The sequence below is a fragment of the Nestor notabilis genome, unplaced genomic scaffold (assembly GCF_000696875.1).
Source record: "Nestor notabilis isolate BGI_N333 unplaced genomic scaffold, ASM69687v1 scaffold27497, whole genome shotgun sequence".
NCBI lineage: Eukaryota > Metazoa > Chordata > Aves > Psittaciformes > Psittacidae > Nestor > Nestor notabilis.
In genome coordinates, this window is record NW_009938239.1 from 33,713 (window position 1) to 52,836 (window position 19,124).

General features: G+C 41.9%; 1 protein-coding gene across 1 annotated transcript in view; it reads left to right on the forward strand.

Annotated features, from left to right (window-relative positions):
* ABCC1 (ATP-binding cassette, sub-family C (CFTR/MRP), member 1) overlaps window positions 1-18,719 on the forward strand; it is a gene marked incomplete at its 5' end in the record, with an annotated part of 39,596 nt that extends 20,877 nt beyond the window's left edge. Inside the window, 15 exons of the mRNA XM_010019228.1 lie at window positions 243-410; window positions 796-973; window positions 4,516-4,560; window positions 6,334-6,418; window positions 7,672-7,810; window positions 8,731-8,938; window positions 9,702-10,012; window positions 10,840-11,039; window positions 11,494-11,620; window positions 11,983-12,084; window positions 13,046-13,192; window positions 14,390-14,548; window positions 16,036-16,202; window positions 16,963-17,157; window positions 18,423-18,719. Coding sequence (XP_010017530.1) covers window positions 243-410; window positions 796-973; window positions 4,516-4,560; window positions 6,334-6,418; window positions 7,672-7,810; window positions 8,731-8,938; window positions 9,702-10,012; window positions 10,840-11,039; window positions 11,494-11,620; window positions 11,983-12,084; window positions 13,046-13,192; window positions 14,390-14,548; window positions 16,036-16,202; window positions 16,963-17,157; window positions 18,423-18,531 — 2,340 coding nt within the window. The remainder of the gene's footprint in view (window positions 1-242; window positions 411-795; window positions 974-4,515; window positions 4,561-6,333; window positions 6,419-7,671; window positions 7,811-8,730; window positions 8,939-9,701; window positions 10,013-10,839; window positions 11,040-11,493; window positions 11,621-11,982; window positions 12,085-13,045; window positions 13,193-14,389; window positions 14,549-16,035; window positions 16,203-16,962; window positions 17,158-18,422) is intronic.
* Window positions 18,720-19,124: the final 405 nt, after the last annotated feature.

Below are 19,124 nucleotides of genomic sequence, written 5' to 3' on the forward strand. Positions count from 1 at the left end.
GCAAGCACTTGACTAGCCCCTTACTGATAGTGAGAACTTAATAAATGTGCTTCTTTCCAAGAGGAATTTGGCTGTGATTGCTTTTGCTGTTGTAGTTGCGAAATTATTTGTGATGGACATCTCTTTCATACAATGCTGCAATTTTGCTAATTTGCATAAAGCACCTGTGACTTTATGCACAAACTGGCAAGACATCTCTTTCCAGCTGTAAATAAAGGGATTGTATTTTCTTGTTTCCCCAGGGCGTGAATTTGTCTGGAGGACAGAAGCAGCGAGTCAGTCTTGCTCGGGCAGTTTACTGTAATGCAGATGTTTGTTTATTTGATGATCCTTTATCAGCTGTTGACGCTCATGTTGGGAAACATATTTTTGAAAATGTTATTGGACCAAAAGGAATCCTGAAAAATAAGGTATGTCATAATGAGATACTTGTCTCTAGAGAATGATTTGTTTTTCTTTGCTGACTTTAAAAGATTCCAAGTTTGTCAAGTTGCATATTCAAGCTTGTTTCAAACATCTGAAAAATGAAAGCATCCTTCTGAGATTTTTAGAGGACTGTTATAAAACACTTGAGTTATTATAATGAAATGTGCTCTGGTTTCTGTAATACACAAATCTCTGATGGAAAAATAAAGACAAGGACAGTATTTTTTCTTAAAAATGCTACATGCCTGTCCACAGTTCTTACTGTATCACACCCAGAATTCAAGCAGTATGAGCAGTAGTTCAACCACTGTGTTTACTAATCTGAGATGTTGGAAAAACCTTTGTTTTTCTTTTTCTTTTGCTATTTAGACCCGGGTTTTGGTGACCCATGCGATCAACTATCTGCCTCAAATGGATACGATTCTGGTGATGTCTGATGGAGAAATCTCTGAGATGGGCTCCTACCAGGAGCTGCTGAAGCAAGATGGGGCTTTTGCTGAATTTCTTCGTACATATGCTAATACTGAACAAAGCATGGAGAACAGTGGTAAGCTTACAAATAAATTCTCTTGGGATTAGCTGATGTGTGACATGTTAAGGGAGTCATGTTAATGGAAAAATATCAGCAGTGTAAGTAAGGTTAAAAGAAATTACTATTTCTTGTGATATACCTATACGTAAAGGTGCTTATTTCTTGAGGGTGTTGAAAGTTGAGATTGAATGCATGTTCTTTCTTAAAAATTAGCAAAATGTGAAGCAGATCTATAGTAAAATTCCTTTCACTTGAAGCATGATTCAGATGGTTGTGAGATCAAGTAAAGGCCAGCAGAGGTTTATTCACCCTTCTTGTGCTTATTAGGATATGTCTTCTCTATGCAGATAGTTCATTTGGGGATGGGGAGGAGGAAGTAGGAGCTCATTTTTCTAGCAGATACTCTTGACTCCTGCTTCTGCTTTACAAAACAGCTGTGGAGCTGCACTGATACAGGAATGTACTTTAGATATTTTAGCTTTAGATGGTTGTAGTATTGGATTTTAATAAGGGAACTTAGTCTATTGCGTCCATCCTGTTTTCTTCAGTGGTTTGCTTGTGGTGATTTCCTGATGCTCTCTTGTATGCTCATGCTGAAAAGTACGAGGGGTGCTTGCATTATGTGTATGGCTTAAGTTGTTGCCATGTGCTTGAGGCCTCTTTGGCAGCAAATGCCTGTTGTTGCTGCTGGAGACCAGGTTCTCCAGAACAAGGAAGGGATTGAGATCACTAAATCTTACTTAAAAAATCACAGGTTGTTGGGTAAACACAGAGTAATCTCTGATGGAAGTCAGCCAGAGCTAGCTGGAAAGGATCTGCACACGTAGTTTGAAAGGAAGGCTTCCTTATGTCTGAAGTCTTAAGATGGAGTTAAAATAGAAAACTCTAGATTGGTGCTTTCTCACTGGAATACATTCTGCTTCTTCAAGAGTTGGAAAGCCTCTACGCCTATCCAGCCTCTGAGGTCTGGCTGCAAGTCTGCTTCCCATTGCCTCCCAGGCCTTCTCTGCCATTGGAATTCCTGAGGGTTACCTGCTGTCAGTGTGCTGTACTGCTTCCTTGCCCATCCTCAGCTTCACGGGGTTTCTTCTGAGTGTGGAAGAACGCCCCACTTGAGAAAGCTGCCCCCATGTGAGTCTGCAGGATGGCTCAGAGGGGATATGTGAGCTCCCTCTTCTTCTTAAGCATCCTACTTGATGCGCAAGGCATCAAGTGTGGCACAAGGGTGGCAGCAGTAGCTGCTCAGCCACAGGGAGTGCTATGTGCAGTGCTGCTGCTTTCAGCTATGGGTATATGAAATGGATGTCCTATTGAGTCTGTGGCATGTAATCTTCTCCAAAGAAACTGTAACTACTTGTAAAATAACCTCCCAGGTTGTATAGAAAGCATCAAAATTCATTTTGCTTTTAGCAGTTGTTCTGTTCTCTGGCATTTACTGTGGCTGATCTGCTGATGCCAGTACTGCTTCTGCCTGTGCATATTGGTCTGGAGTCATGGATGTGCCCTTGACACCTGTGAGTGTGTGTCTTTTTTGGTGTCATCCTATGTCCCCATCTGGATGTGTCCTGTGTCCTCCCTTCCTCCCTCCCTCCCTCCCCTGTAGCTGTTCCTGCAATACCTCTTGGTCTAGAGGTATCAAATAGTTACTTTAAGATCACCTTTCTTATGACTCTTTTCCCTTGTCTCCCATACAAACTAATGCAGCAGATTTCATTTTTGATTTAACGTGTGGCGGGAGTTGGGGTTTTGCTGTTTTTTTTCCAAATGGTTTCAGCATAAACTTTGGTTTGTCCTTTGAAAGCTTAGAGCTATATTTAGTGTTTGTGGGGAGTAAGAGTGGCTCCATAGAACTGAAACTGCATCATAAGATTGAAATATTTTTTAACTGCCTGGTTCATCTTTGGTCTTGACTTCAGTGCCTGAAAGATAGAGATGTACAGTACAATTAGCAATTGAAAATCTGATTTGCGTTGTGTGGGCTGTGCTTCATGTGTCTGGCTCCCCGTTATTTTGCTCCATTGACTGTGCACTCAGATAAAAAGCTGAAAGACCTTTTAATGGCTATTCAGTGCATTTTTACTTTTTTTTTTTTTTTTGAGAAATATCAAGCTCACTCTGTTTTGGTTTGGAGGGAAAATGGGGTAAAAGTACTCTGAGAACTGCTAAGGCTGTGGACTGTACAGTTTAGTTCAACTATCTACATATCTTGAAAGGAATTGTCTTGATGTGTCACTTGTAGCTATTCAGTTTGAATGTCTTTTGGTTTTGGGCTTTTTTCCTTAGATTTTGTGGACTTAACTCCCCAAATGCCAGCTCTTGTCCCATACAGGGTAGAAGTGTGCTGCCTGGAAAAGCTAGTATGGTACAGGAGTAAGATCTGCAGGGCCTTCCTTTGCCTCTATAAATTGCTTCCTAATTGCAGCAGCAAGGGGAAAAAAAAGTTATTTTTCAAGTGCTGAATTTGAAAGGAAGACAGTTTCCTGTATTTCATTATAAAAATGAATTCGGTGTTATGAGCTGGGATTTCATATCTGTAAGGAAAAGCACTCTGCCTTCATCAACACTGTCTCCCAGTATAGCCCAGCACGCCTCTGTTTTGTGACTGTGCTGCTTTCTAACAGCATGAGGCTGAATTAAGTTTAATAGCAATGTTGGATAGTTAAGATAGCTTGTATGATGCCTGAAGGTATGGTTGGGTGCTTCTTTCTGACTCCTTGGAAGGCAAGAGTTAAGTATTGAATGTGCTGGCTCTTCTCCAAATGTTACGATAATTTAGGAAACACTTGTCTGTTTCAGGAAATAATAAGACTTTCTCCTAAGTTCTTTTAACTTCTAGCAAAACTCACTTTCCTTTCTCTTTCATAAAGTAAAAGGTATTTGCAGCCTCTGCCCCAAATGGTAGAAGCAGATAGTCACTCAAGATGAGGGGCTGTTAGAGTATCACGGTGCTTGGGAGGGTGAAGTATCTCACTATTTCATACTAAATTGTCTATGTAGGATGATGACTGGGGACTAAATGATAGATAAGATCGAGTAAACCTGTACAACTGCAACATTCCTCTCGGCATAGCAGAGCTGCAGAAGGAGAGATGCAGCCATGTGGACAAAAGTTGCCATGAAACATGATGCTTTGCATCCTCAGTGTTAAGGTCAGGGACTTGAATGAAGTCTTTTCCTCACCGCTGGGGAAAATGCCTGTGGTAGTTCCCTGTACATGGTGAGGTTCTTCTGTGATTGTCAAGATGAGGCCACTTTAGAGTCCCTTTTTTGAATCTTTCTTCATTAGTGCATATCTTGAAAGAAAGGAAGTTTCTTGATCATTTGCTGGTAGCTGTCTGATTTGGATTTTTTTTTTTTTTTTTTCCCCCTCAAGGTTGTGTTTTTTTGGCTGTATATGAGGCTTAGGATTAAAAAGAAGTCCATTTCATCAAGTTTGATCCTGCCTTGGGCATTTGTGGTTTTGTGGTTTAGGTTATGCTACTTGGATGTGTTTGTGTTTGTAAAGATTGAAAATGGCTGAGTGTGTTCTGGAAAAAGTTAATTACATATACTTTTAGATTCAGATCCTTCATTAGAAGGAACAATTCAACCTCTGGAAACAGGTAACTGCTTTTTTGCCATGTGACTTTATATTAGTGCTTGCTTTAGAGTAATACGAGTAGCTGCAGTTCATTTACAAGTGATTGAGTTGTTACTAGAAGAATTTTGTCTGCACAATAGAAGGTAACTGCTTGGTTTGCATGGTGCTTGTTTGTGTGATGCTGCAACAGTTGGTGTGTCAGCTTGTAATTCCATCATCAGGAATTCTTTATCTCAAACACTTCCATGAGGAAACTTTAGATAAACTTTAAAGACGCATGCTGGACTTAAGACTATTGAGTATACCCAGAGAGGCATCATTTAGGACTAAGCCCCAAAGGTCTTTTTTGTTCTCATACGAGTTTTCTGTACTTTGCAGCTGTTCCCTTTTAGAATTTCTAGACACGTTTTCCAACAGCCCTCATTTAGTGAGCTTGTTCCCTATGTGCACATGCCAGATGTACTATGGCATTTTTCATTTTCAGGAGTTAAATGCTGTATAAGCAGGAGGGATATCTTTCTAGCCTACAACATGAAATCAAATTTAAGAGCTGATAGAGGAGGACGGTTTATTTGTGGTATTGCTTTCTTCATGTGGGTTTAGAACTTCAGTGATTCTCTTAAGCAATATGAGGCTGGAATGCTTGCTGGTTTTCAGAAGGGAGCCTTTAAAAATAAATGCTGTCCGGTGCTTAAAATAATCAATAGTCCCATACTGGTTTCCTCTTATCCATACAAATAAGAACTGAGTCATTCAACTTTTCATTACTTCACGTTTTTTGCCTTTTTTCTTCTTCTAGATCACACTGAAGAGTTTAACTTTGGGTGTTTAGAGTAATGAACCAATATTCAGTTTGCAGACACAGGAGGGAACAGCTTTATGTCCAAGCAGTTCACGTTTAATGTACTGATGAACTGGTTTTTTATGCATATGTATTTTGCTTTAGTATAAACCCACGAAACCTTCAGGCTGCAGATCGACACAAATGTTCCTGCATATCTTTTGAGTAGATGCAGGTGGGGTTTTCTGTTTGCATGAATTATGCACAGACTCTTTAAAATGCAAAATTCTTTTTGCTGCAAGTTCTGGATTGACTTTCATACCTCAAAATAGAGTTCTGTTCACCTGACAGCTAATTCTTTAAGAGTCAGTCGTTTGGTTTCTATTAGGAAAATGGTAACATAAGTTAACATTGAAGTTTTACTCATGGCACTGTATTACACTGAATTAAGTTGCTCAGAGAAAGCTTAATATTTCGAGTTAACAGGTTCTGTGGAGTGTTTTAGAGAATTGTCTCGTGTGCTGCATCTTGTTGCAAATGGGACGGTGTGGGATAACAAGACTAAAATGAATAGCACATGCCTGCTGTTACTGCAGCTTTCTCACTTACTAGAACATCTTCTCATTGAGCTCTAAGATGAAAATAATTTATAGATAACTGTGTAAAAGGTGTGGTTTGAAGAGGAGTGATTGGGGTGGGTGTCCCCTTTCCCCTGAATGAATCATAACATGACTTGGTATTATATGCTTTAACGTAAGTCCTCACAATTACATTACATTATTATTACTGACCTACATTTGGTAGAAAAATAAATGTTCCCTAATAACAACTAATCCTGTTGGAGGTGGAACTAAAATGATTTGTTCACCTGGTCAGTTATCTGTTGGTAACTGTAAATATTTGTGTTCCCTGGTTTCTTGGCACATTAGGACCACACCTGGTATCTAGGATTGAAATGAAACCTTTGTATTTCACTGCCTCACTGTTCCTTTGTTTACTTTTTCACCCCTCCAGATACAAATAGTCCATCTGGAAAGGAAGGAAAGCCTGTAGAAAATGGAATCCTTGTGAATGAAGCCCCTGGAAAGTTGATGCATAGGTGTGTAGTCTGTCTGTCTCTCTTCCCCCATCCCTTTTCCATCCTGTTACTCAGCTGTGGACAAACAGTAATTTGGTGTTTATGGCATGTGTTAGAGAAAAATACATCATGCTATACCCAGCAGCCTGAGACAGTCAAGGCTGCTGCTGCTCCATGGCTCCAGGTCCAACAGTAGGAAGGATGAAGATGTACTCCCATCACACATGTGCATATAGAGTATACTGTGCACATGGCCACCCACACAGATCATGGACACTTAGAGCACCCCACAAACACAGCACCAGATGGCCTCATCCTGTTCCCATCTCTGGCTGAGCAGGATGGAGGTTCACTAGTGAGAATATATTATGTATGTATGTACACAGTGGATCCCTCCAGTAGATGGTCTTAGATACTCAGTCTGCCCAGTAGCTGCCCCTAGATCCCAGTCTTCCCAGTTGCTCATACCTGGGTATACGAACTTCTGAGGCTGGAGCCACGCTCCAGTTGCTGGTACAGATTGTTGTGCATTTGTGTCTGCACACACAGAACTCTCATGCTGTTCTTTCCATGTGAAGAAACTATTGTGTTATAAGAAACTGTGGGTTTCGCTTGCATAAAAGGTAGAGTATCACATTGGCTAGTCCAGCTTCATATGCTTTCCTGAGGTTTCTGCGTTTGATTGCTGTCAGATGGGATCAAGTGCCAAACAGACCTTTAGTCTGAGCTAGTAGAGCTGCTGTTATGCTTGAGAGAGGCTAAAGGCAATCTCTCTGATTATACCTTCCCAAAATCATCTCATAGTCTATGTCTTATTCTTACGGCACTTTAGAGATCCTGTATTTCTGGAAGCTAATGAGTGCCTGGGAGTAAAATTGCCCATTTTGATGCCAGTGCGGGTACCCTTTTTGCACTTCAATGGCTGCAGTGTGTATATGATTACAGGGTTTGTAAAGGCTGATGTTGATGATCACCAGGCGTTTCTCTTTCTGAAGTTTGATTACACAACCAAGACTTCTTTGACTGGGTAGCCTGTTACTCATATCTAAGATGGGTACTTGGGAGCTGAATGCTGTCAGGGAAGATTAGGAGTGCACTGTGAGGGGAGGAGGGAAGCACTAGTAACCACTGGCCTGATGAGGGCTGGTTAGGTGATTGATTATGACCATCGTAATGTAAGACACTGAGCTGGAGACATGGACTGTTAAAGTCTATGAAGTAAACAAATATCTGGCCTGTATCATGCCAAGACTGAAAAACATGTCTTCAAACAGGCAACTCAGTAACTCTTCAACATACAGCCGAGACACCGGGAAGTCACAGCACCACAGCAGCACAGCAGAGCTGCAGAAGCCACTGGCTGAAAAGAATTCTTGGAAACTGACGGAGGCTGACACAGCGAAGACAGGGAGGGTAAGGTCTCCTATTCCCACTTCCTGCACCCTTTTTCAGTTTCAGAAAATCCACAGGGTTCAGGAAAAAATAGCTTCTGAAGCCCATGTAACTGGCGTGAGAAAGGGCTGAGTGGATTCTTGGACTTGCTGCCTGTTGTGTAGCTCTTCATAAAAGTATTGCTGTGCCCTCTGCTCCCAAAACTGAGCCCCAGGTTTGCCTGCAGAAGGAGTGCTGACACCAAACTTTTTATTTAAGATAATGGGTTTGACCACATCAAAGTTTAAAAGCACAACTGAAAACCTTGCAACTGTTTCTTGGAGAGAGGTTGTGACAAATCAGGTGACCTAATGAAATGTGCCCTTCAGTGTAAGGAGCTGGAATTGAATCAGATGAATTTAAGCCAAGTTTCCAGTGTAGACACAAGTATCTAATCCCAGGATACCCAGGGCTCTCTGAGAAACCTGAGAGTGAGGTTCCTGGGAAAATGACAGTTACTCCTCCTAGCAATGTTGCTTGAATCCTCTGGTTAAAGATAGATCATAGGATAGAAGCCGTGTGAGCAAGGGTCTAATTAAAGGCCATATAATCTTGTGGTAAAAAGAGAGAGCCAAAACCTGGAACTCCTTAGTGAAGTTTCTGGCTTTGACACCGGTGCTCTGTGTTATTTCAGGCAGCTCTATCCCTACTCTTCCCTTTCCCTTGGAAGACAAGGGAAAGATGATGTGTGCCTGCCCTGAAGGGATGTTGGGTTTGGCATGTCTCCATAGAATGCTTTGCAGCATTTGTTCCCAAGTAGTGGCTCTCCCGAGTGCAGCTGTTGTGTTTTTACGGCCTGATGCAGGGATACTGACTTTAAATAGGTGTTGAAGAAGGGGGAATTGCTGGTTTTGAAACCTGATCTGCAAAATGAATATTTCTTTTTTTCCTTCTGTCTTCAGGTAAAGGCAACAGTGTACTGGGACTATATGAAAGCAATTGGACTCTTTATATCTTTCTTGAGCATTTTCCTTTTTATGTGTAATCATATAGCATCCCTGGCTTCCAACTACTGGCTCAGTTTATGGACAGATGATCCTGTTATCAATGGGACACAGCAGTACACAAATGTCAGACTGGGAGTGTATGGAGCACTGGGAATTTCTCAAGGTTTGCTTGTTCTTACCTATTTATAGTAGCTGGTTCAGAATGTTTCTAATATTCTTGGTGACCTCCTATACTGAGAACTGCAGCAGCAGTTTGCTAAGGAGCTGAGTGTGGTTTTTCATAGAAAGCTGAAAAACTTGGAAGTAAAACAAGGCAAGCAAACCAACCTATAAAATTATTCAGTTACTGAATATGGTTTTCTTTCCTTTCTACAAAAAGAGAACAAAAGTGGTTTGCAGGGGCTGATGAGCCAGCATTTGGTGACAAAGTGCCTGACCTGAGAAATGGCTCCTTGGCCTGTCAACAAACTGTGCTAGCCTGATATGCAGGGACAATTTGTCGTAGGAGGCCATGGCTACATTGCCTCCTTGCACAGACAACCTGGCTGAGCTACTCAGGCTGGTGTTTCCTCTGACTGCTTGTGGGTCTATCTATGGCACCATGTCGAGTCCAGCTCAGCAGCTTTTTGTTATGTGTCCTCTTTGTGGTCAGAGTTTGTTTGCCATTAAACTTAATACTCCAGCTACCCTACTGTAGAACTGCCATAAAAATCCTGCACTAAAAACTAAATGCCACACTAAAATTCAGTGGGTTTACTCAAGGAAAGCACTCAAATGTGACACAAAACTTTTTAATGAGAGAAATGCGATGATTTCACTATTTTTTTTCTGTCATACTGTACATGTGCTAATGGTAAATGTGGCAAAATGAGGAAAATGTTTTTTGTGAGAGGTTGAAGCAGTTACAAACAAGTCTTCTTTTCTAGGTATTGCTGTGTTTGGCTACTCAATGGTTGTGTCAATAGGGGGAATATTTGCTTCACGACACCTGCACCTGAACCTGCTGCACAGCGTCCTCAGGTCTCCAATGAGTTTCTTTGAACGTACACCCAGTGGAAATCTGGTGAACCGTTTCTCTAAGGAGCTAGATACCATTGACTCCGCCATTCCACCGATCATCAAAATGTTCATGGGTTCAACATTTAATGTTATAGGGGCTTGTATCATCATTCTGCTGGCCACACCTATAGCTGCTGTCATTATTCCACCTCTGGGACTTGTCTACTTGTTTGTGCAGGTAAGGAGTCCCTGGGGGCACTGGGACCAGCAATCACTCACCCTTGGTTATTTAAGGCAGTTCTTAATCTGCACTAGTGTTTGACTTGAGTCATGCTTGGCTCACTGTGCTTTGCGTGGTTTACTGATCAGCTGATGTTAGCAGAGCATTTTCTTCTATTATCAAGTGTAGAATGGCTTCTGTGCAGAAGGTTATCTTTTAATACCTAAGCAAACTTTATAAAAATGCCATTAGATTTTGAGGCAAATTTTGCATAGCCTGTTGCTCAGAGCCCAAATACGGAAAACCTATGAGCTTTACTAAACTTCCTCCAAACAAAAATGTAACCTTTAGAGGGGTACGTATGCATTGGTGGCGTGCCTGTTCTGTCAGAATATTGTTTACAGAGCAAGAGAAATGATGGCGGCCTTTCACTCCTGTCTCGTGTAGGCAGGGTGTGCTTGCTTCACTCTTGCTTTACTCTTAGAAGTCTAGTAGAGCCAGATAGGAGAGAAGAAGCTGGATTTTGACTTAGACTCATGAATTAGTGAATCTGTTATGCTCCATTAGTAAACCTTAAAGGGGTGGTGTATGTTTTATACTGTTGAACTAAGCTTGCAGAGAAGAGAAAGAGGAGAAAATGGCCATCTCATGAGATAGTTTAATTGGCTGCAGCGTGTATGTAATGGTCTTTTAGGCCCCAAAGTGTTGGAGATGGCATGTATTTCCATGTGAAAGTTGAATCTCTCTAACTAACAGCCCAAACAGCACGGGACTCTCTTAGGATTCCCTTTGTATTTTCAGATGCAGTCTGGATGTAACTGTAATTCTCATACTCTCATTTGCAGAGATTTTATGTGGCCACTTCTCGCCAACTCAAGCGACTTGAGTCTGTCAGTCGTTCTCCTGTGTATTCTCACTTCAATGAGACCCTCCTGGGAGTCAGCGTCATTCGAGCCTTTGAGGAGCAGAAACGTTTTATAAAGCAGAATGACATTAAAGTGGATGAAAATCAGAAAGCTTATTATCCAAGCATTGTTGCAAACAGGTAACAGTGGGGTTGAAATACTGAAAGGCAGTTATATAGGGAGGACATCAATCACAGCTCTCAGCATACTTGTCCAGGGTAGGGGAGCCTGTGTAGATGGTGTTTCACAGATGTTTTGCTTAAACTCCTGTGATGGAATTAAGATCTTCTGAATTTCTTTTCTTTCTGAGAGGTCCTGTCTTTGATTCATTGACCCCAGTGTTAACTACAACTGCTTTCTGAACTAAGACAGGAATTTATGCACATGAAAGGTTTATTAATTTTGGATGCCTCTAGGCATGCTGCTGGAGTAGAACGTCAGGTATCTCTCAGTTCTTGTGTTGCTGGTGGTATGCAGATGCCATATTATTCATCTTTTCAAAACCAAGATGTGACAGAATGCTGGTTGACCACGTTTCTAATTACTCTCCTGGTGAATTACCAAAAAGATGCATTACAGTTTTCTGTCTTGCAGGTGGCTGGCTGTCCGACTGGAGTATGTGGGGAACTGTATTGTCCTCTTTGCAGCATTGTTTGCAGTGATGGCACGCAACAAACTCAGTGCAGGACTGGTTGGCCTCTCAGTGTCCTACTCACTACAGGTGATTTTACCTTAATTAAAAAAAAAAAGGCTCTGAATTGTAAGACTGCATCATAAAGTCAGAATCTTGCTGTGGCTTTGGAGGGAACATAGGAAGAGAATAATAACTACGAGCAGCATGTAGAAAGATGCTGGGAAGTTCTTTCTGTGCCTTGCCTATGTGCGGGGATATGGCAAAGACAATTCATCCCCTGCATATCAAAAGCATCTGGACTTCCCTACTGTCCAGCACTGATTAGCCAAGATCTTGTCTGTGTTTATGCATTCCATGAACTTGCAGTGCTTTGGTTGTTCTGTGTTCTTTATTTATTGCAGGGAACTTACTTAGTGTAAACTGCTTCTAGACTTCTGTTCTTCTTGCAGATTACAGCATACTTGAACTGGCTAGTTCGCATGTCATCTGAGCTGGAAACCAACATTGTTGCTGTTGAAAGGGTCAAAGAATATGCTGAAATGGAGAAAGAGGTACATGGAGTTGTCCACCGCACCTGTAGAAGTCTGCTCTCTTCTGAGTTCTCAAGCCTGACTGAGCGGGATTGGAGCTGGGCATGTCCTCTGAGCTGAGGGACAGAGTAGAGCTTAGTGCTGTCAGTGTCTTCCCTCTAGGGACAGGCTGGATCTTAGTGGGTAGTTCCTGTGACTGCTTTTGAAGTGTATCCACTAGTATTTCCACCATGTTATTTAGCAAATGTGCTGTTCTGCCCTGGGCTAAGCAGTAGAGCTGTAGAAATGTTTTGATTTCCTATGTCCTTAAACATTATTTTTTTAATTTTTATTTTTCTTTTTTGCTCTCAGTGTGGAGAGTAAAGAGGCTTTACTTGTTTTGTTGAGATTCAAATTGCCTTACAACTCATTTATCTGCAGTTGGCTATAGAACAGAGTTCCCCATGGCTTCTATTTGCCTTGCCTGTCACTTGAACCTGAACTTGCAGCCAAAACTTATGAGGACCCTTCCTAAATTCTTTTTTTCAGGTTCAGTGTTTATACAGTTAAAAGCCTTTTGGCACTGGTAGTGAATTCAGTGGGGTAGGTTCTCTCCTCTCCCACCTCCGTGGGAGACTGAGGCAGCTGCTGTTTACTTTACCAGCTTGTTAATCTTCTGGTGCTTATGCCTCAGATAAACTGCTTCTAGTCGCATGTCTGGCTTCCCCAGTGGTTTCCTTACTGTGATGGGGGTGTGCGGTTAGGTTATTTGAATATGTGCTGCCTGTATAATTCTGCCTTTTATAAGAGGAAAGTTTTATCAGCAAATGGGACTTGTGATAGCAAAGCCTTTGGCTACATATGCTATTTCATCTGCCTTGAGGCAGCTCTTTCCTTCTTTTCCCATCATCATCACAGTTCTTTTTGCAAACTACACACTAACGCCGAGCCCATGTTCGGTTGAAGGAGGAACTGATCAGTTGTGTTTGTGTGGTTCTTTCAGGCTGAATGGAGTATTGAACAAACTGCCCCAGCAAGTACCTGGCCTGAGGAAGGGAAGATTGAGTTTCGAGGCTATGGTTTACGTTACCGTGAAGACTTGGATTTGGTTCTGAAAAACATAAATGTTACCATAAACGGGGGTGAGAAGGTAATGAATCTGAACTTACAGTAGAGTGTTACTGTTCATAAGCCAAAGAGAGGCCTAACCCTGGTCTGTAGTGTGTCTTGTGTCTTTAAGACCTAGAAGAGCTTCTGTAGAACCAGTCTTAATGTAACTGGCAGATACAGTGGGCTCTTACTCTTTTCAAGGTGTATCTTGCATCACGGGATGAAGACAAACTATTCTGTGGGCTTTTGAAGTATCTTTTGGTCTGGTTTCGTAAGGAGATGTTTATTCTGTCTTCCCTTCCCAGAAAATTTTGCTAATTCATTTTCTGTAACCATAGAGGAGTACAGGTTGCAGAGAGCTTAAGTTAACTATAGTCTTAAGAAAATGAGCACTAAGTAGAGGGGGAAAGCCCTGATTTAGTGAAGTTGCAAGTTGAGACTCTGCAGGAGAATTGGGACTTCAGAACAGGTTCTCTGGATCTGGCCAAACCAATGATATGTGTGTGTGTCTCCTGCTGCTTCTCTGCACACATGCTCACATGCATCCTTCCTCAGTCCTGTGTGCATTCTGTGATGTCCAACAATAATGTGTTCTTGCACAGCAGCATAAAAGATAGTGGCAAGGTCTGGCTTCCTTATTTGTGGTATCCAACTAGGCATTTGCTTTTCTTCCTGAGTGCCCACTTTCTACCTATATGGGCAGAATACTACCTCAAGAGTGTTTAAAAAGGACAGATGGCAAGAGAGAGATCAACTGACCAAAGTAGCAATCTTTTATTTAAAAACAGAAAAAAAGAATTGATGAAGACTTCAGTCAACTGGCTATGGTTGAATAGCAAAACATGCAGGATGAAACCAAGTGCTTTTGGTGTGTGTTTGCTATCAGTTCAAACAAGATAAATGTCAAGTCAGCAAGTATGGCTGTGAAGCATGAACCAAACAAAGGATTAGGGAACCTTGGCCTGCTCTATCCAGTTCCATCTGCTTTTCTAGAAAAATTGAAAACTTAGGTGATTGGTTTGCAAATTTTGAGACTGCTTTTTGTTCTTGCTTTTTTTTTTTCCCATATCCAGTGATTTTTCTTCCCCTTTGATCAGCCTCAATTTATTATGCTGCTTTGGGGTTTTCATAGCCCAGCAAATATGACAACCTTCTGAAAATGTGTCAGGTTCAGGTGGATGCTTGGAAATGCTTTAACTCTTGTGGAGTAAGTTGTTCCTGTCTTTCTTCCCAACAGATTGGAATAGTTGGAAGAACAGGAGCTGGAAAATCCTCACTTACTTTAGGTTTGTTTCGGATTAATGAAGCAGCTGAAGGAGAAATTATTATTGATGGAGTTAATATTGCAAAGATAGGGCTCCATGACTTGCGGTTTAAGATCACCATCATCCCTCAGGTAGGTGTGAAATCCTGCCATAACTCAGTCAGACAGAACTCAGTCTGTCACAGTGCTGTTGCTGTAATATATACTGGGGACAATCTTCCTTTTCTGACTCAGAGCTATGAAAGTGAGTGATTTCAGCATGCTCTTTCATGGAACTTGAAACTAAGCTTTTTTTCTAGACGGGCTTCCATTTGCTTGTGCTGGTAACAAGTAGGATCTTGGCTATGGCTGAGTTGAGATGTGGAAGCAAAACCTTGGCCTGTGGACTCACGGGCTTTGTCAGAATCCCACGCTAATCATTTAAGTACTATAGACAGCTTTTACTGGCTGGGGAGGTCTGATTCCAGCTGAACAGCTGATGGGTGTCCTTTGGTTAACTGAGACCATTGCTTTTTTGGCTGGTAGGGAGGAAGTAAAGTCCAAGTATTTTCAGCTGGGGAGAGCCCTCAGGAGTTTTTTTAGAGATCAGTTTCCACTTTCACTGTAGGTAGTTCCATTGTTTTTAGAAATGGAATGAAGGTATGGTGTAGTCTTAATTGTGAGGGACTGGGGTTTTGCCTTGCGATTTCAGGCTCGATATGCACTCTTTGGGCCTTTGTACGAATAATTCCAGCTTGTGAGCGAGGTGTGCAGTACTGTTCACTCACAGAAACCTGTATGTAACCATCCCAGTCTAGCCCAGCAGCTGTGGGTTTGATAGTCCAAAACATTTGGAAAGAGAGTTTTACAAGTACTGGGCTTAGTCTTAAGTCTTCTTGTTGTTACTGTGTGGCCTTTACTGCCTGCCTGTTTTGATTCACAGTAAGATCACAAAATGTGGTTGTATAAATCACCATTGTGGCACGCTGGCAGAAACAAGTGAGCACACTGCGGAGGGTTTTCTGCACTGCTTCTTTTGGAAATCTGGGGAGAACTTTTCTTCTTTTGATCAATTTGCAGCAGTCTGACACTACTAGGTCAAAAATATTTCCAAAGTAGTATTTCTCCATGTCCAAGAAAAAAATGCATTCATTCCATTAATACTGCAGCTGAAGCTTTCAGAAATATCTACAAATGGTATAATTCTCTAAGAAGTGGAAAGCTGACCTAGTAGTCCCTGCAGACAGAAGGTTGAGCAGGGAGTAGCTGTTCTATGTAGCCTAGTAGAAAGAAAACAGGCTGTTTTGTTTTCTGTGGGGTTTTTTTTGTTTTTTGTCTGTGGTTTTTGGTTGGTTGGTTGTTTTTTTCCTCCCTGGATTCATGAGTTACTGACTCATGGAAAGGTCTGGAGTGCCAGAGTCTCCAGAGGAGCAGAGGTCAGGCCCCAAAGAGGCATAAGGAGTAAGGATGAGGGAGAAGAACTTGCTGTTACTGGAAAAAGTGAGGTCTCACACCTAAATCCAGTAGATGAGCATGCTTGCAACTGTGTCTGGACATGTTACTTTCCTTTCACTAAGTAATACTTTCAGAGCACTTGCCATGTTCTGTGTGCATTGTCAATGACCTCTTTCTGCAACTAGGATCCAGTATTGTTTTCTGGCTCTCTGCGTATGAATCTTGATCCTTTTGACCAACGCTCTGATGAAGACATTTGGACGTCTTTGGAATTGGCTCACCTGAAAAACTTTGTATCATCCCTTCCTGATAAACTTAATCATGATTGTGCTGAAGGTGGCGAGAACCTCAGGTTTGTCAAAGTACTATGCTTGTGAAAATGGCCTTAAGAACTAAATGGCAACTGAGACAGTGTGTGTGTGCCCTCCTATCTGCAACTAGACTCTCCATTTCCTGAAACTTTACAGCTCACTTGGGACTGTATGTTGCTTACTAGCAGTAGCAATGCAGTGTGGGCTGCCCTGTATGAGATTTGTGGAGGGAGCTGGGGAATTCCTAATCCATGACCAGGCAGTCAACCAAGTAGGTCTTATTCAACGTATTTTAAACTCTCAAGTTTGGGAATTTAAAGTAATTTAAGAAACAATCAGAATGCTGCAAGGTTTGATAGCTTGGGCAGGCTTGGAAAGGATTTTAGTAGCCTGCTATTTAGAGTGAACATTCTGAATTTACAGTAACTTTTGCCCAACAGATGCAAGTTTTCTAAGCTATTATTTTGCTTTTTGCACCATAACAGGGACATACATTCAGTCAGTAGAAACCATATGAAGTCCAGCCCTCAATACTGCATCAATTGAGTCAGTCAGCCTGACTCAGTTATGCTGAAACCATTTGTAATGTATTCTCTTATTACATTGCCAGCACTTCATTGTGAGGGAGCTGTAGTTTCAGATGCTCTTAGATATTCTGCAGTGAAGTAGTAAGACGACCCTATCTATTTTGCTGGATTCTTGGCACTCGTACTTAAGAATAAGGAATTACTAGGCTTCAAAATGAATACTGCAAACTTGTTCTGACTTTTTTTTCCCCACACTCCCATTCTGTTTGCGTAGTGTGGGACAGCGCCAGCTGGTGTGCCTGGCACGAGCTCTGCTCAGGAAGTCCAAAATCCTGGTTCTAGATGAAGCCACAGCTGCTGTTGATCTTGAAACAGATAAGCTTATACAGTCAACAATAAAGTCTCAATTTGAAGAATGTACTGTATTAACAATAGCACATCGTCTGAACACAATCATGGACTACACAAGGTAAAGTAATACCACTTTTATGTTGAAGAATGGTGTGTGTGAACTGCACTGTGCTCTACTTAAGTGAGCATCTTTGTGTTTGCTAAATGTTTGCCAGTGCATTTTTAGCTACCTTGCCAGAGAGCTGCTGGAATCCCTGTTGTGATGGGTGTGGTGTGCGTGTTCTGGCTTGCGGTGGCCGTGCTTGGGCTAGGGAGCTCCTCTGAGCCCTCCGTTGCACTGCTGTTGTGCCATTCCTGTCCAGGCAAACTAGGAAGGGGAGGGAGGCAATGACAGGAGTCTATTCCTGGGTCTCGTCCTAATTTAGGCACAGCTGGAAGAGGCATCAGAACTTTTGAGAGCTCAGACAGCATAAGGAATCAAAGGGGCAGGTCCTGGGCTTTTCTGAAGTTTATTCCATGTTTCTCATTCCATTGTTGGTTATAGTTCATACATCCTCATCCTCGGCTGCCTTGCTAAGGTGTGGTTGGGGGCAGACTTGTTGTCTCATAATTTCAGTTTAAGTGCTCTTGTTATCACAGAACGCCAGAGGGCAAAGTGACCAGTGATAAGATTTTTGTGTACTTTTATAGACCAATCTTTGTGCTGTCAATAGCAAAAGATAAAGAGACAGGAACATTGCTTGTTCCAGGCCCAGCACCAGCAGTACTGTCACCGATGAACACCCAGTTCAGGCACAGTAACACTGCAGTAGCACCAGCTCAGGACTTAGCAAGCGTCCCTGCAGTGCCTGGCCAATTAGTAGAGGTAGCTGAAGGCAGTGTTTTAACTGTGAGCTGATTTACTAACTGTGGTAACTTGTTTTTTAAGCTTCCTAATTCCAGTTGCACATTTGTTTAGCACAAGCTACGTCTGTGTTTGTATCTTGTCGGCAGAAGCTGTATAACAGCAGTTGATGTGGTGCAGCATTATGGGAAGGTTATCCCAGGTCTTGCAAGGTCTTGGGGACGCTGACTCACCTTGACAAGAAGTGCTGTTAAGATAGTTTCTGGCAGGCTCAGAGCACAGTCAAAAGTCTCATGGCTGACTGAAAATGACTGGGTAAATATTTGCTACATATAAAATAGACCAGGCAGGATCAGCATTGAGGCCAGGAAAGACGGAGTTAAGAATCTCTGTCCATTCATATGGTCTGGACTGTCTTTGCCTGCATATAATGGTTGCGCTACAGTCAGTTTCTGTCTGTACACATACATCTGTGTTCATTCGCCTTCTGCATCTTCTTGTGACCATTTTTTTTTCCCCTTCTTCTTCTTGTTTTACAGAGTTTTAGTCCTGGACAGAGGAGAAGTGGTGGAGTGTGGTAGCCCAGAACACCTACTTCAGCAAAAAGGCATTTTCTATAGCATGGCCAAAGATTCAGGCTTGGTGTAGGATTTGAACTTGGTTAGTTCCTGGGAGGAAGAGGGAGGTGATACATTCAGAGAACAGTAACTTGCCCGGAACTGGTGTGAACTGTACAGAGCAGTTTCAGACCTAGTGAAGTCAGCCATGGCATGGTGATGGAAGTAACATGAAAATGCAGGCTTTTTTCTTATTCTCTTTAGTATTGATTTTTAACCATCTGGAGAAGATGCACATACACTGTGCAAAACACTTCAGAGACTTCTCAGTTTTGCCTGAAATCTGTCAATATATGCTGAAATGTAAGGTGGAATGATTCATCAGAGAAGTTTTTCTTTTCATCTGCTCTTATGCTCTGAAGTTCTCCTCCCTCTTTTAAAAAAACCCAACCCAACAAACCACACCAGTTTTACAAATGCTAGTTATTTGCTTGTTTGCTGATTCCTCATCTGAAGAGCCATCTATTGTGGGATGCACTTGGAACATTTTGTGGCATAGAGTACAATAGTCCAAAGATTTTTTTCTTCGTGTGAAATAACATGTGCCAGACTATCTCATTATGGCGTTTACTGTACATGGTTAATGCTTTTATGCATTGTCCTAAAGGTTTCATGTGTTTACAG